This window comes from Melospiza melodia, chromosome 3 (assembly GCF_035770615.1).
Source record: "Melospiza melodia melodia isolate bMelMel2 chromosome 3, bMelMel2.pri, whole genome shotgun sequence".
NCBI classification, from domain to species: Eukaryota; Metazoa; Chordata; class Aves; order Passeriformes; family Passerellidae; genus Melospiza; species Melospiza melodia.
In genome coordinates, this window is record NC_086196.1 from 22943842 (window position 1) to 22967499 (window position 23658).

The 23658-nt window shown below is 35.8% G+C and overlaps 1 protein-coding gene across 1 annotated transcript in view; it reads left to right on the top strand.

Moving 5' to 3' along the window:
* FIG4 (FIG4 phosphoinositide 5-phosphatase) overlaps positions 1 to 23658 on the top strand; it is a 49284-nt gene that overhangs the window by 4319 nt on the left and 21307 nt on the right. Inside the window, exons 2-15 of the mRNA XM_063150995.1 lie at positions 5979 to 6077; positions 6297 to 6420; positions 9452 to 9608; positions 10865 to 10915; positions 12012 to 12160; positions 14073 to 14201; positions 15710 to 15810; positions 16292 to 16454; positions 17008 to 17105; positions 18004 to 18137; positions 18597 to 18713; positions 19097 to 19142; positions 19982 to 20130; positions 22651 to 22817. Coding sequence (XP_063007065.1) covers positions 5979 to 6077; positions 6297 to 6420; positions 9452 to 9608; positions 10865 to 10915; positions 12012 to 12160; positions 14073 to 14201; positions 15710 to 15810; positions 16292 to 16454; positions 17008 to 17105; positions 18004 to 18137; positions 18597 to 18713; positions 19097 to 19142; positions 19982 to 20130; positions 22651 to 22817 — 1684 coding nt within the window. The remainder of the gene's footprint in view (positions 1 to 5978; positions 6078 to 6296; positions 6421 to 9451; positions 9609 to 10864; positions 10916 to 12011; positions 12161 to 14072; positions 14202 to 15709; positions 15811 to 16291; positions 16455 to 17007; positions 17106 to 18003; positions 18138 to 18596; positions 18714 to 19096; positions 19143 to 19981; positions 20131 to 22650; positions 22818 to 23658) is intronic.

Below are 23658 nucleotides of genomic sequence, written 5' to 3' on the forward strand. Positions count from 1 at the left end.
CTTGATGTGAACGATGTACCTACAAATGGCTGCCTAAGTTCTGGCAACATGGGTTTTATTTCTTTTGTTCTGTGTTGTTCTGGGTGTCATATGATAACTAGAGCAACAGGAGAGAGATACACATACAGATTTGGTTTTGGTATGAATCCACCTTTCTGGATGGGAGGCTTGTGGATAAATGATCACAAATTGGTGTATTTAAAGGTAATGATTTTATGGGAAAAAAAGGTATTTATTTTAATGTAAGAAAGGATGAATAAAAATAGGCACATTCTGTTACATATTTTTATTTCTAAAACTGAGCTTGTTATGGCCCTAAAAACTAAATAAATATTATCCTCTGTTTAAAGTAGAAATTTACTTTGAGTATGAATGTACTGGACAAGGGGTGAAGAGAAAGTGAGTAACAAGAATAAGGTTATGAAGAAGGGATCAATCAGTGTTGAGGTAAAAATAAATATACTAACTGGTGAAATTACTCTGAATATTTTCAAGTTGCTCATGTCAAGGAGAGTGCTGTGACTGGAATATGACAAATGGAATATTTAATCCATTCCAAAGTCCTGCATATAGGAAAGTAATTGCAAATTCAGGCAAATGACATAAAACACAGCCTAGACTTAGGAAGATGCTGTCAGATCAACCTGGTTGTATTGCACATTTTAATCTAAAAATTAGATAACCTTATGTATTTAAATCAAATCCTCTATTGAGATGCAGTGCCACAAGGAAAATCTCTGCTATGGAAGGAAGAAGCTTAGAAGAGAAATTAGTAGATAAATTAGTGTGGAGTGAGAGAGGAATCATCTGATAGGGATGATTTTTTTTCAAGTAATGTTTTTAGGACTGATGTACTTAAGCATTTTCATTAATGTTATTAGCTCAAAACAGGGACCAGATCAGATTAGTCTTTTAAGGTATTGTAAATAATTAGGATAATCAGAGCACAATAAAGCAAGAAATTATGGTGATGATCCTCAGGAGTAGGTAAAAGGAATAATTTGAAGTATAATGGTGTACTATAAAAGTTCATGCACCTTACAGTAGATTCCACACCAATGAAAGTTTACTGAGAGTTTATCAATTCAGAAGCAGTAGAGGAGAAGGAGGATCTGGGTGTTTTATCTGAAGGAGCGAGAGGGTTGAGCTGCTGCTGAACTACAGCTCTGAAAAAGAGAGATGTGGTTATTTGTGATATGGTCATTAATGAAAAATACTAATGTATCTCTAGAATAAAATCGTGTATGGTATATTGTGCAGATTTACAGTCCATTTTCATCTAAGAAACAAGAATTCACTCAGGTATAGGTCCATTGATGGTCCAGTGAGATGACATTCACGCTAGCAATGTCTTGAGAGGAGTAAAGGGACAGCAAGCCTTCTTTAGTCTATTGAAGTGTGTGCTGGAAAGGCATCCAGTTACTTATTTTCCTGAAAGCATTCCAGCAGAAGAGATGCTAAAGAGCAAATAGGTATTTGGCTAACAAAAAATGTATAGATAGATAATTAATAGATTTAATTTAGAATTAGAAGGGAGAATCTGGAGGAATCCTTCAATGGAGTAGCAAGAGAAAAGTCATGTTTGGAAGCAAAAAGCTTTGGTTGCCTTGGCACAAAAGGGATTCATGGAGTTCTGTGGCTTGTACAATGCAGAATGGGTACTCATTCCTACATGACCAGGGAGTGGTGCTGGCAACATGTGTTCTTAAAATTTCTCCTGTTGAAGGATCTTCTTTTGAAGAGTTTCAACAGATTAAGGGAAGCAGATGGCTTTGCTTTTCCAGGTACCACTCTTTGTGCCTTATCATGTCTTCCTTTCTTTGTGTCATTCTGCCAGTTTCTACAAGAGATGAAAGACAGACACTTCCAGAATTACTCTAGGTCCTGTAGAAAGAAGGAGCAGAGTGGAGTTTTTACACTGAGGTGTAATTATACTATGATTCTATTTTAACTGTCAGTAAATTACATACCTTCTCCCCAGGTCAAGTTTGTGTTGCTTGTAATGGTAAATGTTAGGGGCCATCTTTCTGTCCTCACCCATCACCTTTTCTATCTTATCTTCTGTGCCTGTCCTGTTGAGGAGGGGGAGTGAGAGAGCCGCTGTGTAGGGATCTGGAAGATGGCATGGTGAACCTGCTTCTCTCTGGGCTTTGTGTTTTTGGACACATCCATGGTCTCAACAGCTATCATTTGCAAGCTTTTTGTCTAAAATCATAACTGTTTTCTTAATGCTTCATGAAGATTTGAAAATTGACTGTATTAGTGCACTGCCTATTTTTCAACTTGTAGTGTATTTTTGCACTTTTTCCCTCTGTTGATTAAGGTCTTTGTAGCTTTTTAACTGAGGATTGAAAAAGATTTTTGCTGTGCTAGCATTTCTTAGTCATAATTAGTCTGTACAAAGAAGTAAATCATAGTTATAGACTCAGATTTCAAAGAAGTAATCTTACAGAAAAAAAAAAATAAGTAAGCAGAATGTTTGATTTCAGAACTATTACCCTGCCATTAAAAACCAACAAATTTCAGTAAGTGTTTTTATTTTGTTTCAACTCCTTTTAGAAGAAGCTGTTTTGCTTGCTTTGGCTGAATCAAAAGATTGATAAAAGATGGTGTAAAGCCTTTCAATTAGATTGCTTTGGTTAAAACTCAGTCCCAGGTGGAAATGACTAATGCTGTTCTATCTTGTGGTTGCTTAGTGATAATTGTGCAATAAATTAAGCTGCAGTCCAGCTCTTGTAGCTGCCTGGTGCGTTGCCATAGTTGGTGAAGTGTGCTTGTTAACAAATTTCAGCAAAGGCCAGGGGCACAGTAAACCTGGAAGCAGCATGGGTCACCTGAGGTGTGGTTGGAGGGATCTGGCCAGAGCAGGGTGAGGGAGCTGGCAGTTTCTGCTGCACTTCTGTTCTCTGGAAAAAGTACTTTGTTGGTCAAGGTTGCCTGTTTATCTAAATGCACTGGCTGTTCTGTGGAGTGGAATTGTTTGAGACACTTGGGAAATGCTTCAAATTATTCAGTTCAACTTAGTAATAAACAGAATGAAGTAATGAGGATAAATACTCCAGAAAGGTTTCCATAGCTTTTGCTCTTTTTTTATTCTAACAATTTCTGTTAATCAAAAGAGTTGTAAACACTTCAGCACATTTTAGCTTTGAATCATTTTACAATTATATTACAGCCATAGAAATTTATTTGTTGTTACATGCTCAGTGTTGTGTTGATTTGGTATTTTTCTTTATGATTTCCTAGTATTCATGTGATAGGAAATATAATTGCAGCACATATCACTGATACTGTTTTATTTGAGCTCTGTGTCATCCAGTAAGATAGACTGATTTATTCATTAGATGCATAAATTAGGTAGCAGAAACAGCTAATGCTGAGATGTCTTTTTGTGTATTTTTTGCATCATTAGTTTTCATACGATCTTTGTTTTTCTTTCAGATCTTGAAGGTTGAATATGAGTGGGCATATCAGGCTGTTTTTCAAGTAATTCTGGGGTTGTTAGCCAGTCCTGAAAACTTCCCTGAAAACTTCCTGAAAATCTAATTCTGGGTTCCTAGTTTTAAACACTAACCCATATTCAAAGTTTTTGCAGATGTTTCCTTTATTACTTCCACAAGAATATCCTCTGACATGCGGTGGGTAACATGCCCATTTGCCAAAGATAAAGTAAGGCAGGCAATGAGAAATCTAAGTCCATTGATGCTCAGGTTTGATGCTGCTCTCAAGTGACCTTCTTTAATACATTACACAGTCTGGCTCTCCAGCTTAAACCCCTTAAATTAGTCTTTAAATGACTTCAGAGAGCCTGTTAAGTACCATTCATTATGGTGGTTACTTCCATGATCTGCAGGTACAATTACTCCTCATGTAATCTAAGATTTTCTAAGCAGCAGCAGCAGCAGCAGCAGCACCTATGCTGGCGCTGTAGCTGTGCACAGCCCTCTATTGCAGCTGCCAAGGTGATGTGAGTAATGCATTCCTCATAGCACTTCTTTGTTTTATTAGTTAATTAAAATGATAATGGAGAAGTGTCCAGCTGAACTTCCTTAGAAATAGCATTTGCAACTCTATATCCATCTCTCTCACTCTCTCTCTCCCCCTCCCCGTGGGTCGTGTGTGTCCCAATTTTAAATGTGCTCTATGGTCCAAACTGCCATTAGGACAGCATCTTAGAGTTTTGCTCTTCTGTTTATATTCAGTATTACTTGTTGGTAACCACAGGTGTCACTTTGGGAAGAAATTGCACTCATTTAGTGAGCTGGACATAGTGGGACATCAATGTGCTGTACTGCAGTATTATGGAATACTTAAAATTGTTTACCTTTAATTAACTAACAATTTTCTGCAAATAAAGAAGCTGCACTCCTGAAATGCATACTAACTTCTCATCTGAGTATTACAAATGAATATATTTCCCTCTGCCCATTCACCTTTGCTCCATATGAAAAAGATGGTATAATGGCATGGTCAAAGCGAATGTGTGTCTTGGTGGTTTGGTGTTTCTTGCTGATGGTGGGTGATAGCAGCAGAAGAGCTGTACCATTTGGTGCCATGCACTGTCCTTGTCATTTCTCTGCTGGGAAGCAAGAGCTTGGCACGAAGGGATCCCCTGCAGAGACTGGGGAGACTGGGCTGTGCACTGCAGGACATCAGTCCTGAAAAAATCCCTATAGGAAACGCTTTCCTGTGCCAAAGTGCTGCCTCGAAGGCTTCAGTGAGGGAGTATTGTGATGGTATATGAATTTGGGGGGCCTCCTTACTGTCATTCAGGAGTAAACAGCAAAATTTACCACTCAGTTACCACAGTAATGGCAGTGTACAAGGTGCAGCTAGAAGCTGGTGGTGTTTCCTTTTATGACTTTTAAAGTGAAGTAATTTTTTTCCTGTTTAGAGCTTACTGTATGTCTATATCCTTTTGTGAATTCAAGGAAACTGAAGAGGTCTTTAAGTTCTTTTTACAACTTAAATATTTTGAGAGTAAAGATGTTTCTTAATGTCTAGTTCGTATAAATTATGAAATGGTGAGATTTATATGAATATGATTATTGATTTCTTTTCCCACATCTTAAGTCCATGTGACTGTTAAAGGCTGACTGCATAGATGCACATGAATTTGCCATGCTTTCCTACTAGGTTGAGCATTATTAATGAGTTCCACCTTGCTGTGATAGCACCACACTGATTAAATGAATTAGAAAAAATGAGAGCTTCTTTTAGCAAGTCAGTCCTGCAACCTGTGCTTATTGTTAATTCCTCTAAATGTAGAAATTAATTTATAGTTTAAATTCCTTACAAAAAAAAATGGACATACTATATGTTTATCTGTGTTTATTCTTTCATAATTTAAATGTGAATTGAAGCTATTTTTTTTAAACAGTAGAATTATCAACCAGAAAAATCTATTTTTGTGGAATAACATTGTGGAGAAGAATATAATAGCAAATATAAATATAGAAGAAAACTTGCATTACTGAAGTACTTACAAGTGTTTAGTATGGATCAGGAAAGACTAGTTGATAGAAATAGCAAAGGAGTACAATATTGCAACAGAAGTTTTAGATCATGAAAATTGAAAAACTCATGTATAAGCTTCTGCTAAATGTTACAGAGCAAGTGAAAACACAGTAATGGCTGGGGGAGGGTGGGGTTGGACAGTACCTGGTGTAAGTTACAGTTTATCTTCTCTAAACAGGGTTTAACCTTTGATTTTAATTTTTTTTCTGTTTGTAAAAAGGAGAGAAAGAGGTCTTTTAAGTTCTAGAGGTTGTTTGTATACAAATATACCTCCTAAGATACTGGTGTCTAAAACAGTTTATTAATAGTCCATGTGGAATATTGCATATTTGATGTTAGTAGTAGTGGATTTAGTCTAGGCAGAATGTAAACGGCAGTGCTGATGTCTTAAGTTACACTGGGTTTTGTTGCTTTATCTTGTATGATATTCTGATTTGTCTTCTTGGTTTTCTTTTGTGTAGAGGTATTTTCTGGTTGGAAGTAATCCTGCAGAAACCAAATACCGTGTTTTGAAAATAGATCGCACTGAACCAAAGGATTTGGTTGTGATTGATGATAAGGTAAGTGCCTCTGTATTTTGTTGCTTGGCTTTTGTCCCATTGTTTCAAATAATACTGGTTGCTTGTTGGAAGCCCTGAAATAGGAAACAAAGAACGTAGAACGTAGAGCAGGCCTTTGGTTTATTGTATATTTCACCAATTAAGCAAATTTTTTTGTTCTCTGACATGAAATTACATTTAGCTACAAAACAGTAACTTCTGTGACTTTTTCTTTTAAAGCATGTTTATACACAACAAGAGGTGAGGGAACTTCTGGGTCGTTTAGACCTGGGGAACAGAACCAAGATGGGGCAGAAGGGCTCTTCTGGGTTATCTCGAGCTGTGTCTGCTTTTGGTATAGTAGGTGAGTGTTTTAATTGATTTTATAAAAGCTTTTGTTTTCCTGGGAGGTGAGGCTTATTGCGTCATGTTGTATATCTTTCTGTCTCCCTTGATTTTATTTATTTATGAAACTAAAGAGGATTTAGAAATCTGTTGTGCTCAAAGATAAGTACGTTTCTGTGAATTTTTTGAAAACAGGTGGTCAGTACAGGACTGAAAGTTGTGCTGTAATTAGTCTTTTCTTTGTCACTAAGGGACAGATCTAGGAAATAGCCAAACTCTAGAAACTTGGTTGAAGATCTTACCAAACTCAGCTGATCTTAGAATACAAGTCATGTGGAACCTGGCTCCTGAATTCCAGAGCTCACAGAATGCTTTTTAAAAAGAAAATGAAAGTCAACATTCTTTATTAGGCTATATTACTTTGTCACACACTGTTCAGAAAGATAACATTTCAGTTTGGTTAACTTTTTGCAGTGACATATTTAAAGATTTCTTTTTCATGTTTAAACAAGTATAACTGACTGGTATGTCAGCTGAATTTTAAAATGTTGCTCAGCTGTCCATAATCCTCAAGCATTGCTTCAAGGATTTAATAACTTCTAACTTAATCTGAAAGTCACTACTTTCCTGCCTAATGTCTGATACTGTGGTCAGTACATTGTTGGCTGATGTCTCTAAAATAAATGTTAATATGTGCTGTGACAGCCCTCAAGAATACTTTGTGGTTTATTAGAGTCAATATATACCTGGATATCTAAAGCCAAAGCTGCAGAAAAAGTGGAGAATGCAATTACTTTAAAGGATGCTTCCAAATTTTGCAATCAAAACATAATAAAATACTATTCTAATCCAAAGCAGATTAGATAATAAATAATAAAATACTATTCTAATCAAAGTGGCAAATTAAGCAAACTTTATTCTTAATTCCTTTTGCCTTTGAAGCATTTTGGAACTCATCAGTGCATCCAGCTTTTCAGAAATTCCTCAGATGATGTTTATGTTTCTTACTGATTTAAGAGTATTCATAATATGGATAAACCTTAAGGAGCTTGTAACAGCATTGCAGCACTGGGTTTTTTGCAAAAGCTGTCAGTGCTTACTGTCTAAATATTTGATAAATATTTGGTTGAAAAATGGTTGCAGTCAGTTAAAATTTTGCATCCCAATTGTATGCCTGTTTATACGTACTGCTCATAACAGGAGAGTGTCTGTTCTGTAGCTGCACAAATGTATTGGCTAACAGATATGGTATATGTATTTCTAGATGACTCTTTAGAAGTAACAGACTCTCTTATCAGAATGATATACTTCCAAATTACATGATTCAGACCATATCCGTATAAACATGTAATTTGAAGGAATGCAACTGGTTGTTTATTTCTGCCTCCTGGCTCAGGTCAGAAGAACAGGGCTATTTTTCCTAAAATTGTAAAGACCAGCTTTGTTCTGTCCTCTAGTTATTTCATTAACCAGATGCAGTACATTCAGTGCACTCAGAATGGGGGTGCTGATAGACTGAGTTCTGGTTTACTGTGTAGTGTTTAAAAGTGGAAATTGCTTTTTAAGGGAGGGAACCAGGCCAGGGAGAAAGGCTCAGTTCCTTGTCAGACTTTTCTATAATGTCTAGTGAAATTCAAAGGACAGAGACTGTTCACATAAGTGGTTTTAGTACCTGGAGGATACAGGAAGAACTGTGACTACTATTTAACAACTGCAATTCAATAGTCTGCTTCAAATGGAAGGTTTGTTTCTTATTGTCAGCAGGGCCTCCTGTCTTTGTGCAGGTGAGAGCATTTTTCCAAGGGGGGCTAATAAGGAGGAAGAAAAGATTGCAGTTCATTCGATCACGTTGCAGCCTCCAGCAGTGACAGGGAGGAAAATGTGTGCTCTCCTCATCCTTCTTCTTTACTTTGTACTGCAAAGCTAAAAGAACTGAGTGTAAATACAAGTAAAACTATGAATTGTGAGGGTCCATTTGTATCATGTCATCATCATCATCATCTTCATCATCATCATCTCCCTCCCCAATTTAATCTATTGGTTTATAGTACCAGTAAATAGTAGTGAGTGAGTTTCAAGCTCTCAGCAATTTATCAGAGCAGCTACATCCAATAATGTAATTTACTACTTATTAAAGCATATTACTGCTATATTATACGGTATTTGTACCACATTTGAGTTCAGAGGTTTTTATGTCTTTCTATTTTTTATTTGAATTTCTACATTTGTGTTATATTTAAAGGCTTGTTACATTTTTTCCCAATCATATATAATAGAAGTATGCAAAGGAGGCACTCCATGAAGAAGCATGGCTATGCTCTGCAGGGAATGAGGGTGGAGGTTTCAGAAGCCATCTTTTTATAGGCAATAAAACCAGACACTACCTGTTCTACCTTCTTAGCCTTCTGTGTTTCACCAGGGTCAAGTGTTGATGTCTGAGAGAGGAAACATGAAAAAAAGGACTACCCCTGACACTGAATGGCTCTGATTTGGGGGAACTGCTGCTGTAGTCAAGGAATTCAGTTCCAGGAATTCAGTTAAGGAGAGAGAGCACAAAGATATTTTACCCACAACTCCTTTCGCTGTTCTGTGTCCCTCCCCAGCAGAGAGTACATAAACCTGAAAAGAAAATAGGAGTCTGGGATTCTTCCTTACCCTAGAACATTAACCTTTAGTATCTGAAGTAAATAGAGTGTGTCTCACTGTGAACAATGAGAGTCCTGTCAAAAGCAAATACAAGTACGTTAAGTAGATAGAAACATAGTCCAAATTTTCAGTGTCCTAACTCTGCTACCAAGTATTAAAAATACCCACAGTGGGAAGGGAAATAAGAAAAAAATATGTATTTTATTGATTAATGGGAGTGAATTTTAAGAGTCTGTATATATGTGTGTATATATATATGTGTGTGTGTGTGTGTACATATAACATTCAGGAACAAATAAAAATTCTTTGAAATCTTGAGACAATCCTGATACTGTTTTGCTAAATATATTTTATCAAATAAACACAAATATGCCACTAAAAGCATTGTAATACTGTTCTAACAGGTTTTGTCAGGTTTTTAGAAGGCTATTACATTGTGTTAATAACAAAAAGAAGAAAAATGGCAGATATTGGAGGTCATGCAATATATAAAATAGAAGATACAAATATGATCTACATTCCAAATGACTCTGTAAGAATCAGTCATCCTGATGAGGCCAGGTAAACAATGCTGGTAATTAGTGTGTACTTCTTGAATATTTTCTAAACAATGTTGAATTGCAACTGGGAACTTCGGTCATGGGTTTTTTGTATTAGTATGTCATTCAAGCCATTTTATCTTGTTGTTTTGGGAAATAGACTGGAAGTTCCATGGCGTCTAGCCTGGAGAGTAAATACAGCTGTCATAATCTAGAGTTTATTATCCACATCTCCATGTCACAGCTAAGTTTAGCAAATCTGCACCCGGAAGTGTCACATGTAAGCATTGTTCCTGCGAGGGCAATGTAATGCTAATATTGGTTTGTACGATTTGGGGCACAGTTCTTTATTTAGTAGCTTTTGCATGATGTTAATCTCACCTGAAGAGATCTTTTGTGCCCTTCAAGAGGTGCTGAATAGATTATTAAATGATTCTGTGCTGTCAGCATCTTGTGCATGTTGCAGTTGTAAAGGGTGGTGAAAAGATTCACTGGTAAGTTGAACAGCTTCTTTCTTTTCAGAGACTTTTTTATGAAGAGAGAAGTTTAAGCCTTTGTTTTTATCAGGGTAGGGTGACTTTGCTTCTATGAAATAGCAGGCAACTGGTATCAGTAAACTGTAATGAGTCTGTACGAAGTGTGAATAATCAAAAAGTGATGATTTATGATAAATTGATGTCAGGTAAAGAACCAAGCCAGTTTTAAATATTAAAAAGCTTCCACTTTAAGGTGGGATTGATCCCAGACCTCAGTCTCTCCTCTTAGGGTGCAGCAGACCATGTTATCTAACCTACATATTTATGGTGTCTGACATTGTATTATTCATAGACAATGTCATAGTTTCTTCTGGGAATTTTCAAGGCTATGACAGATTTTTATAGATATTTCTTTTCTTGTTCATTTATTTGAGAGTAATGGAAAAATTTTATATCTTGTGTAGTATTTTTGAGAGTTTTCTTTTTTAAGTCCTGAAAAATGTAATGTGCATAAGTGGAAAATAGAACCGCAACTTTACAACTGTGTAAAGAAATAGAGTATGTGTATGAGTAGATATTAGTTTTGTTTTCTTTAAAAAAAAGGTGTTTTATTTATTTAATCCATATTCTGACATTCTAGTTTAACTACCTGTCAAAACAATTACAGTAAGATAGGATGGGAACATAGGGAAAAAATATCAATATTTACATGTAATTTCTTTTCTGTGATCCTCTGAATGACATCTTAAAGTCTGTCTTGTTAAAATAATAATTTTTCCTCCAACTTGAATTATTTTGCTAGGTATCTGAGAATCTTTCAAAATGTGGACCTTTCTAGCAACTTCTATTTTAGGTAGGTATAAGTTATTATTCCTTTAAAAAAATGTGCACTTACACTTGCTAGAAGATTATAGGTTTTGTTTTTGACACCCAAGACTTTTGATATTCTGGAGAAATAAGACACATGATCATGCTGCTTGTACATCTGCATCTGTGTATTTTGAACCTGCTTTCTCCTTTAATCAATTGGCTAGGAATTTAGTCTCCATTAGCTTAAGAAATATAGAACTATTAATGGCATGGAAAAAAGTAGACACTGAAACCCACTGTTTCCACTGACTGTTCAGCCTTGCCAGATTATGCAGAAGTTCTCTCTTTGGAAAAGTATTAGGTTTCAGGGAAGGTTGCTTGTCTTGTTATTTATTCTTTATTGATCCCATTTTCCATAAATAAAGCTTTGCCTTGACTCAGGAGCAAAGGCAGAGAAATAGATCCTCATTTAAGATACACCCTACGTGGGGTATGTCTTTCATAGGGTTTTTTAGTCATTGCAGTTCTCTTGTTTATTGTTTCATGAATGCCATACCTAAGACAAGTTTCTGTGTCCCAGCTACTATTAAGTGAGATTTTTGGGACAGCACAAAAATGGGAGAAATGTGATGGTAAACCTGGCAGTAGTGGAAGAAGACTTGAAGACTTAAAAAAAAAAAACAACCAAAAAAACCCCAAAAGCAACCCTCTTGCAGTCACCAAAAGGTGTGTCAGTTAAAGATGCTTCCTCTTGGAAAATGAAGGCTTTCACAGCTGGATCTGTGAAGATAAAACCTACCCAAGTTTTATGTGTGTTTCATGCTTTGGCATGTGAAAGATTTTTTTCAGTGTAAAATGTGAGTTTTTCTTCCATGCAAATATATGTTTAGTTTTCAGTTAAAAGACGAATATAAACACTTTTTCAGTTTTTGTAAACTGTAAACAGTTTCTGTGTTCGTAAAGCTTCTTTTGGAAATTGTTTGTATCATTTGCCATTTAGAATCAGGATCTGTGTTTCTTGTTCAGAAGTCTTTTCTATAAAATAGTACTGTGTTAAATATAAGTATGGGTGGAAAGTAAGGGCTTTCAGAAAATTCTTCTGCATCTACAATTATTAATAAATGTTAAATATCTATCAGTTACAGCTACGATCTGTCTCACTCCCTTCAGTATAATCTTACTGTCCTGAGAATGCCACTTGAGATATTAAAAACTGAAACAACCCAGACCCGACAAGAGAGTTTTGATATATTTGAAGATGAAGGACTTTCAACACAGGGTGGAAGTGGTAAGAAAACTCATCTAATTAAACTGATGTTGTTGGACATGAGTGCATTTAAACTATGTTCCACTTAGGTTTTCTTTTGAGAAACATTCATGTCTTCTGTTGTTGGTCAGTAGTGTTAACAATTGTGAGTTAATAAAAGATTTTGTGGAGTGCCAAATACATTTCAATGTGAACACTGATTTCTAGAGGTCTGTAGTCATTGTTTTAAGTTACGTTGCAATTGGGGAAGATGACTGAGCATGCTGACATTTTCCAGCAATTGATTACTCAACTGACTTCTGAGTCTCCCAACAGGAATGAGTTACAAAGAGAGTGGGAAGCAATAACCGATTAAGTACCATTTTTTGGTTTTATATTGGAGAATACTGACAACAGAGGAACTGTATGAAGTTAGCATTCTCTTACTGTAGTAACCCCTGTCAAGAAATGTAAGAAAAATGACTCATTTTGGTTGGAAAGTTCAGCCTTCAGTTCGGATCTAATGTATTCATAAGAGTATGAAGATGAACAGCCAGAGAGAAAAACTATTTTCTCTCCCTTTTTCTTCATGAACACACACCCAGAGTAATTTTCTCCTGAAATTCTTAATATTGGATTTTATTCTGTTGAATGAAACCCTCATGCCTCCAGGAAAAAGATATTAGTAACAGGTTCACGTATATCAAGATACTAGCAACTGGTTATCAAATACTGCAATATCAGAAAGGACCATAAGGAATGAAGAGAGCAATAATTCCTCTTCTGCAAAGACTCTAATCTGGAGGATCCCTCAGGACTCCTTACAAAAGCACTATCTCTTCTATGTCATTGTCATTGTAAAAACAATCAGAAATTAAGATGCCCTAACCTTGACCCCATCAGCACTGTGTGCTGCTCACCTATATAATCATAGAATATGTGTAACAAATAGCCACCTGTCATTTAAAAATAAATTCTCACCAAAGTAATGCCACTAGTAGTAAAAAAGAGGAAAAATTGCTGGCTAAGTGCTTGTGACCAGCTTCTGCTGACTGTCTAAACTCCATCATGAAAATATTTTGTTTACATCAGTTTTCCCTGGGCTTACAGTAGGTTGGGTCTAGGTGGCAATAGTTTGTTCAACAGCTGCATTTTCACCTGCAATCTGTGAGAAGAACTCCATTTTCCCACAGCAGAACATTTGACTGCTGTAGTTTTCTGCTATAGTTGGCATTCATACTGCTACAATATAATTCGTCTGGTCAGAAACTTCATTTGAAAAAAGTGTGGAAAACAATATAGGCAATAGAATTCTTGTCCTCTTTCTTCTAAGTTTCAGATTTATTCAATTCCCTCTACTACCTTTCAATGACAGTTGTCACATCTTGGTCCTGATATTTGAAAGAGAAGATTTTGATTCCAGATATATCAGAAACAGAATTGTAATTTGTAGGTCTACAATAGCTGTGTTTCTTCGTGTTAGTGCAAATTAGGAAAACTGTGTTGTATTGTGTGAAAAAGGATTGATGTTCATGATCTTGCAGAACCTTGTAGGTGATTAGAGGTGACCTAGAATTGAGAAGCTTATAAAGTCCTTCTGTATGGAGGAATTCAACTGGAATTCACAACTTTATTTCCCTTGTTATCAAATCCCTTGATGCTGCTCTATAGAGATCTCTTTCTAATACTGAAGTATATCAGTAACTTCTGCATGAAGGCACTCAATCACAGCAGTGACTGGCAACTCTAGAAAAACTGCAAATCCTCATAAAAGCTGTATAAAACTTCATGTGCCTGGAATTATCTGTGTTTGGCAAACCTCAAGGATGCAATTAAGTGCTACACTCAGTTGCAGTCAAGGGAAAATCCAAACAAAGATCCAGTGTCCTGGATTTTAAAGCAGGTATGTTTGTTTCTTAATTGCTAATGCATTTTCACTGCAACAACTTCCTAGGTGTATTTGGGATTTGCAGTAAGCCTTACGAGAAGTACGTGTGGAACGCCAAGCTTCTGGAAGCAGTCAGAAGTGCTGTTCATCGTGACTGGCTGCTGTATATTATTCATGGATTCTGTGGGCAATCAAGTATCCTTCTACTGTTGTAATGAATTTTGGTTTATCAATTTTGAAAAAACCCAGTTTGAGCATTGAATTATTTCTTTGTCCTATAAATACCATTCAATTTTATACTTATACTTATAGCTTTTATTTTCATGACTTTCTAAGTAAGAATTATAGTTATTGTAAGAGATCCTATCGCAGGTAGACTGCATTTTCAGTGAGTCTCTGTTAATAAGTGTGGGGCTTAGTAGTAAAGAACTTGAGAGGATTTTTTGGCTCAGCTGTATTTTTTCACAGATGTTTCAGGAAAGGAAGAAAAGCTAAGCAGAGCTGAATTGCTGACTGATCTGGTTTCAGCTGTGTTTAAACCATGACATTGCCATAGAAATGCTCTCCTACTAATCTTCTCTAAAACATTTTTTAGTTACTGAGATTTGCAGAAATTCTTGTATTTACTGTCTTTCTGTTGAACACGATGATGGAACTTCAGCCCTGCTGTGTGAAGAGCACTGGGACGTGTGAAAGTCTCTTTTCTTGACTATATACTATTTTAAATGGTTAAAAGGGTCTATGTACATTGTAGCAGAAGAAGCAAAAGTCCAAATGCATATCAGAGTCCAAAGAAATGTCAGGTTATGTGTTAAGAATTTAGTATATTACAAAGACACTGTTTTTTATTCACCAACACTATCATGTTAGCTTAAAATTTCTGGGGAAGCAAAAACAGTTATGATGTTAACATTAGTGGTGTCTGCAAAATTTGATTTTGCTTTTTTATGTTTGTAGGACTGTTGGTCATTGGCTTACTCCTCAGAAAAACAGCTAGATCTGCTTTTATATACCACTATTTCATTTGTGGTCTTACTTAATCAAAGCTGGATCTGACCACCACCACCAACATTATGCCTGCAGCTGCAGGAGTGAGCAAATATCTTCTTAACTCTTTCTTGTGCCTCTCTAACGCTGAGGAAGCAGTGGTAGTCACACTAGGCTCTGATTCTGTTTGGTTTTAGTAAAATGGAAAAAGACTGTAAAAAAGCCATCACTGCATCAATAGTGTGTTTGCCTCTGGGTTTCAGTTATTTTACTCAAGTGGTTGCAAATTTGTATATTTTTCCAAACAAATAATTAGAGGGTAACCAACACACTTCATCTGGAAATGGAGCTCCCAAGTTTTAATCCCAGTATTCGCAAAAGCAGCATTTGCAGTGCTAGGTGTCTCTTGTATCCATTTCACCTCCATTGTCATTTCATGAAATAGAAATGCTGGTTCTCTTCTGTAGGCTCTGAAAAGTGGGTGATGTATTGCAATGTATTTGCTTTTCAAAGTTCTTAAAACAGATTGTTGGAAAGGGCAATGTTCTCTTCCAGTTGCAAAATAAGTCTGGAAGTGATACTCACCACTGTTAAGGCGATTTTAGTAAATCACATCTATCAGTTTCATACACTTTTGTTAGACCTTATTTTTGCATGAACAAAGTAAGTGAACAAAACATTGCATGTGACAGGTAAACCTTAACTTCTCTTTCAAGAACTGTTAATATATGGCCGCCCTGTATATGTCACTCTGATAGCCAGAAGATCAAGCAAATTTGCTGGAACACGTTTTCTGAAACGAGGAGCAAACTGTGAGGTAAATCAAATATGATTTTAGGGGTTGTTTCCTCCTGTCCCTCCCCAGTATGAAAGCTTGAACTTGACTGACTGAAGAGCTGAAATAGTTTGGAGGGCTGTTAAGGGTTTGGCTGTAAATTATGCTATTAGATGATATTATCACAGCTATCATTGCATTTTTCGTTGGCATAATGAAATTGTTCCTAAAATAATAAATATAATACTTCTAAATTGTTTAGATTTTTTACCACTTGTTTTTTTGGCACTTGTTTTGGTTTTTTACACGTAGAGATAATGTTATTTCCAAACTGAGGGAAGAAATAAAAAATTGGTAATATTCATTAGGGACAAATGGGAATTTAACCTTCAGTGTTGCTCTCACTACTGTGGTTCAGTGTCTCACAGTTTAACTGTGCTCTGTTTGTAATGATCAATTCTCTGTACTGCATGCAGCTTTGAATGTCATGTCTACATCATTTGTGTATTTCTGTTTGGTTTAGGGAGATGTTGCTAATGAAGTGGAAACTGAACAAATACTTTATGATGCTTCAGTTATGTCATTTTCTGCGGGGAGTTATTCTTCCTATGTTCAGGTTCGAGGGTCTGTCCCTCTGTACTGGTCTCAAGATATTTCAACTATGATGCCTAAACCACCTATAACACGTGTGTACCAATTATTCTTTGCGATAGATTATGGTTAGTGCTGTGTCCTAAAGGAACATCTGAGAGAATAAGTGAAAACCGAATTTGCAAAAATGAGCAAATTGTCTGTTCACTTGTGCTTTGTGAAGCCATAATTCAAAGTAAAAAATTATGGAAAAAATCTCCATCTTAGACTTCACATTCAGAAATTAAATAGGAAATGTTTCTGTTTGAAGATGTGAGCTTTCTTTGTATTACTTTGTGTGTGAAGTTAGTTACATTTATCTTAGTATTGTGGATAAAATATTAAACCTGTTGAAAATGGTGGAAAATGTCTGGGCTGAGATTAATGGGGCCAGAATAATTGTTCTGTATAAGTATTTAATGAAAATTTAAGAAGCTGCCTGCAATTCAACAAAGGGAATATTTTTTTAACAGTGTTTACATGAAAAGAGGGGAAAGTATTTAAATGTGTCATTACTACCAGAGAATTAATGCATCTTTTGTGTAGAGTACTATTAAGGGGAAATTCTACAGCTCACTTATTATCATCTTCAATTTATGCTTGTTTCAGTGGACCAAGCAGATCCTTATGCACACGTTGCTGCTCTTCATTTTGACCAAATGCTTCAGAGATTTGGCTCTCCCATTATTATATTGAATCTTGTGAAGGTACAATATTTTGAATAAGTTGTATGTGTTTGATTTTTAATATTAAGCTTCTTTCTGTAGAGTCACTGCATAATTTTGGTTATGTTTTAAAGCTAATATTAGCTTACAAGTGAAATATTATTTTCGTAAATCTCATCCTACAGGATATAGTACATAACTTTGCTTCCACTACAGCCTTCAAAAACAAAATTTCCCATGTTTAGAGATTTCTTACAGTAATCTTTCACTGTTCTTTTCAGGATTTTTCTGTTACCTGTTAGATCGAAGTCCAAATAAATTTATAATTAAATTTAAATTAACACTGATAACTACTGAAATAGTTCCATTCAAAGCAAGATCAGAACTAGGTGATCTTAAGGTCTGTTCTAACCCAGACCATTCGGTGGTTCTGTGAAAATAAATGTTATATTCAGGCAATGGCAACACAGTTCTGACTTTCAAAAATAATTGCAAGACTGGGAGATGGGAGCTGTTGTTTGCCATCTCCTGCCAGTAATGGAGAAGAATTTCCCTTTGTCCTCCTGTATTCCACAAGAGGATGGAATGCTTCCCTTTTGCCCTGTGTTTTTTCTTCTCTTTTGTGGTTGTCCATTTCATCTACATAGCCACTTTTATTTCTGTGTTTTCTTCTTTACCCTTACAGCATACCATTTTTCAGCCAATGATTATGCACAGTTGAAACAGGTGACTTTTACTACTAATAACAAATGATTGTTAAAAACCTAGAATGTTCAGATTTTTCTATCTTTTCTGTTCTTATTTTAATTATACTATTTATGGAGAACTGCCTGCTGTTGCTACAGCTTCCACTTTTGATTTCCATTATATATGCATACATGTATGGGTTATATGCAGTTGTTAAAATTTTGATGTTAAATTCCTTTTCTTTTTGCTAAAGGAACGTGAAAAAAGAAAGCATGAAAGGATTCTCAGTGAAGAACTTGTTGCTGCTGTGACATATCTCAACCAGTTCTTACCCCCAGAGCATGCAATTATATATATACCCTGGGATATGGCCAAATACACTAAAAGGTAGAAGTAGTATTTTCTATACTAGTGCTTGTAACTGAAATGCACATATGGAAGCAAATGTTACTGAACAAAACAGCAGCTTCCAAACAAAACAAGGAAATGTGATTTAGGATGATCATACATCCTTTTCTGCCTCATTCATATTTTGAATCACAGAAAGTTTGGTAGAAAAAAATCTGTATGATGTAAAAATAAAGGAGTTTTAGGTTTTTTATATCTTCTACTTCTTCTAGTTTATATAATGTTTTCATCAAAAAGAAGCAAGATTGCTTAGACATAGTCAGTCTTTCTGTCCTGTAGAATCTAAGAGAACTATAAGCATAATTACAGTTGAATGAATCAAGCTGTGATATGGGCCTGTTTTTAAATAATTTTTTTTATGGAAAAAGCTTATATGTAGTGAGACTTTTTTTAGTATTAATATATTTTGACTATCTCTTTTTTTTCCTCTCTCCTCAGCAAACTTTGCAATGTCCTTGACAGACTGAATGTGATTGCAGAGAGTGTAGTGAAGAAGACTGGATTTTTTGTAAATCGACCAGATTCTTACTGCAGTATCTTGCGTCCAGATGAAAAGTATCTATAATTTATTTGATGCATAATGAATAGCACCTATTCCTTTGAAAGCTGTTTGGAATTTCTATGTTTAATAAATTATTTAGACTGACTAATTTAGAAATTACCAAGTGACTTCTTTTGAGGATTACTAATAAGATAATTGTAATCTAAATGTTACTGAGTCTGTTGTTAACCAGTGGATTTTATGGTTTTATAAATACAAAATATAAAACTTTGTTTTTTTAAATAGAAACTGTATTTGCTTAGACTGCTGCAGATGAAGTCTCTGAAGTTGCTGAAAATTCAGAAGTAACGATTTGTCACTGAGCAGATCAATACCTGATAGGATCTGTTATTTTATGAAATCATTTGAAAGTCATTTTGTTTTGTTTCTTTTTCAGGTGGAATGAACTGGGAGGTTGTGTTGTTTCCACTGGTCGCTTGCAGGTACTAAAATATACTTCTTTAGTTCATAGTGATGTAGGTCAGCACTTCCAAAGAACAGTGAATCATTTCACTTGAATGCCTGATTGGTGACTCACAGACTGCTCTTAAATTGATATTTATAGTACATATTATTATGGCTGTCATTCCTAGAAATCTAATTGGGAATTAGGGCCTTAAGTTCTTGCATGGTACCCCCAAACCTTGTGGTGTTGGAATTGTATCTTTGCTGGACTTAGTCTGAGAAATGCTTATATTTTAAACTGGTTTCCATTACTGTTCAGTCTGTAGTGTTATCAGTGCTGTGAAAGTTAAACCAGCAGCATTTTAGCACTGTGTCATAAAATGTTCTACAGAAGCAGTGAGGAATAAGCACATACTTAACCCTGGTAACATATTCATAGACATGAACATGGGCTACTGACATTTGCACCAGTGCTGAATATTCGGTACATTGTTACAGTTTCCAGCACTAAAAGAAAATAAAACTCGAAACATGTCTTCCTTTAAGGTCAGAAAAGTACTGACTAAACTTGAAACCATACAATATCAAATTTACACCTGAATGTTAGGGTTACATACTCTGAACACAGGGCATATTCTTAAGATTTGACTTGCCATTCATAACACTTTTGTGTTTCTTGTAAGTTAGAGAGCATGTGACCATTCCTGTACTAGCTGATAACTGGGATATGTTTATTGAGGGCAGATAAACAGCAGAGCAGATACAATTTGACATAATTTGAGATTTGATAAGACTTAGCTAGTAGCAAAAAAGTAATAATCATGACTGTAGTAATTTGTTGGTTAAGATAAATCTTTTATTTGGGTTGCTTCACCAGACTGGAGTCCTTCGAACCAACTGTGTGGACTGTTTAGATCGCACTAACACAGCCCAGTTTATGGTGGGGAAATGTGCTTTGGCCTACCAGTTGTATTCATTGGGACTGATTGATAAACCAAATTTACAATTTGATACAGATGCTGTGAGGTAAGATAGATTAAAAGAGTGTTTCATGGTTTTAATTGTTAATTTTGAGTTAAGAGATTATGGAGAATTATGTCCATGTAGAAGAAGCATACAGTTATGTCTGCTGGAATGATTTCATGTTTATTTGTCCATGTTTAAAACATCTTTGGTATTTGAAATCATGAGAAAATCCTGCCATGCTGAAAGTTCGATCTTCTGGAAAAGAATATTAATCAGTCTTATGATATAAATGCTTGACTTCATTCTTTTTATATGCCTAAACTTAAAGAGATGTGTTTTCCCTTGAAATAATTTAAGAAAACCTCTGCCCCAGTCTTTTACACTTGTTTCAATTGCTTGAGGCAAAATGCTGACTGAGAGTGAGAACTGAAGTAAATACATACTTTCATGGAGAAGGCCAAACTGGTAATTGTACATAAGTACATCTTACCTTGCTATTTCCTACTTTTTCTTTGGGAAGATTTCATAGTTTTTGATTTATTGAAGAAAAGTTTTTCAGCAAAATTGTTCTTTCAGATCAGGCGTCAATGATATTTATACAAGCATCCTCAAACTCTTTATGAAAACCCAGCATTTGTATTGAAATGCTTTGGGGTTAAGGGTAAACTAAGCTGCTTAACTTGTACACATGCTTCAGAAATTAATGTAGGGGTCTTTAGGGGCTTGGCTTTAATTCTTTTAAGCTGTTGTTGTGATTATGAAACTTATGGCTTCATTGCTGATTTTAACTAGTGGTTTGATAGTTTTAGAGCATGGAGACCTAACTTGTATTCAGAAACCACAAGTAGTTGTGCTTCAGTCCCCTTCACCTGAGATATACCTTCAGCTCCTCCTCTTTTTTCCCATTAGTTTCCAGCACTTGCCTGGTGCCTGGAGCTGGTATGTGCTGCACAAACCACCTCACCTGCAGCATGTTGGTTCACTCTGCAGGTGGGTGCCTCCTGGCCTCTGCCTGGTGGCAGGGAGAGCACCCACTAGTGGCTGTGCCTCTGATCCAGCATGTCCCAGGTGCTGGGAGCTGCACGTTTACCTCTGGGAATAAATAATTCCTGCTGCCAATACCAGTTGCTGTGCAGCCTCCTGGGGCTACTGGTCAAACAAAACCAAACCAACCCACCAAACCCAAAGAAACAAATGAGATGCTCATACATCATATTGTGCTCTCTGAACAATGTCTGTGGAGGCAACTGGGCTTGGGATTATTTCTTTGGGGTTTTTTTTTGTCTGTTGTTTTGGGGTTTTTCTTTCGGTTTTTTTTTAAGTTACTTAGCAGGTGTTTCCTTCTAATTGATCTTTTTGTACTTGACCTTGGACAGAAGATTTGCTGGACAGCTATTTAGTTTTTGCAGAAATGGATTTGCTGCTCAGATAAGTGTTCTTCATCCAGCTCCTTTCCAGGAGAACTTCAGTCAGATGGTTGCTAGGTTACATATGCAATACTGTCCCTTTTGTTGGAAACTTTATTAGGGGAATGCTTTTGTTGTCTTGTTCTGGTGCTTTTTAAAAAAATAAATTATTTTCTTGTTTGTTTCTATCTTCCTTTTCACTCCCCAAGGACTTTTTTGCTCTGCAGTTATTACATGTAGATGCCTGAGTTACTTTGTCTCCCTGTATTGATGTGAAACACATTCCAACAGGTTTAATGATTGGGTTTGCTTTTCTGTTTTGGGGACGGGTCAGGGCTTATTTTGTTCTGGTTTGGGGGTTTTTTGCCTCTTAACTAACCTGCCAGTCTTTTTTAGCAAAATATCATCCTTGTTGTTGTTTGGCTCACGCAAAGCCATAGTCTCCATTTCTGAGAAGTACTTTCCAGTCTCTTATGTTTTAGACTGAGCACCATCTCCTTAAGATAGCCTCTTTTTGTCTTGTTTTTGTCATTGATAGGAAACTTGTTTAATTTTTGCTATTTTAACTAGTCCCAGTTTGGATAGTGTCAACTTCTTGATGCCAGAGGACTTTTTAGCCAGCTCTCCTTGTTCAAGTCAATTCTTAGCCAATTCTTTTTGCTTTCTGCTTACATCAAGATTTTCCAGCTCCAGCAAATGTTACCTGACAGCCTCCATTTTCCTTGCAAGTCATGTTTATTCATTTTGTACCTTTGAGTCATCTGTAACTGCAGAGATTTTTGGAAGGTTATGCTAACTTCATTCCTGGTGTACTTAACAGAAGATGTAGCCTTGAGACACTGATATGTTCTGTCCCTTTTAGTGTATTAAACATGTCTTGCTTAGTGAAGATATATTGTTTATTTTCTCCCCATTAAGTAGTAGGACATGTTAGTCTTCCTGAATCTACAGAACTGCATACTCTGTGTAAACCTCTTCTTTTATATTAAGAAGTAATGAAAATCTCAAAGTCTAAACCTTCTTAGTAATTATTATGTCTGAATACAATTTTCGCATATTTATCTGAATAAAGGCAAAGAAATTGTATTGCACTTGCAGAAAGACTTTATTATATTTTCTCTTTTAAAATTCTGTTTAGAAGTTTCATAAATTACACCTTTTGCTTTTCCTTCAGATTATTTGAAGAATTATATGAAGATCATGGGGACACACTTTCTCTGCAGTATGGAGGCTCTCAGCTTGTCCACAGAGTAAAAACCTACAGAAAGATTGCTCCATGGACTCAGCATTCCAAAGATATTATGCAAACACTCTCAAGATACTACAGTAATGCTTTCTCAGGTAAATTTAAGTGCTTTCTTTCAGGCCATTGTTTGCAAAACATCTTACTCATGATGTTTCAGTAATCTACACTATGACCTTATGGCAGAGTTCCTCTATACTATAATTTCCAAATAATTTTATAACATCTCAAATAGGTATTCTGATTTGATGATATATTTATTTATCCTGTGTTGTAGCATGCAGCCCTTTATTTAGAAAATGCACAGATGTTGCACTGCATCTGTCAGTGACATTTGTAGATCAGTAGAGGAGCAGGTAGGTGTTGCAGAGTTTTAAAAAGGTGGACACAATGACTTCAGCAAATATAAGGAAACTGGCAAATCTAACACAAGGGGAAGGCTTCATGTGGAGTATTTCTTGTGTTGTTTCTGAGAGCTCAAAACAAAGAAAGCTGTAATGTGTGTAATTGTTTTGTGTAAATAGGAGCTACAAACTGTTAAATCTGTGGTAGAAAAGACAAAATTAAATTAAAAAACCAAGTAAAAATCTAGTTTTTTTATTCAAGTAAGCTGTAAAATATTAACTTATTGCTTTATTAGCTCATGTTACTCATTAGTTGAACACTGAATGTTCTACTTTCTTCTGGGCAACATTACTAAGGGAAAACTTCTTTGAAAAATGCTGAGCCTTATTTTATGAAAAATTTAAAAATCCCAAACCTGTGGTGTGTTTAGAAGTCTTGCAAAAGATCTAAAAGAATGATCAAAGGGCGATCTAAGACATGTCAGAAGTGCAAACACTGAATGCTACTGTGTTGTAAATATTCTGTCAGTCCTCTATTACTCTTTTTCACAAAAGTTGCATAGCCAGGGGTGGAAGTACATTTTTTTTCTTTGTC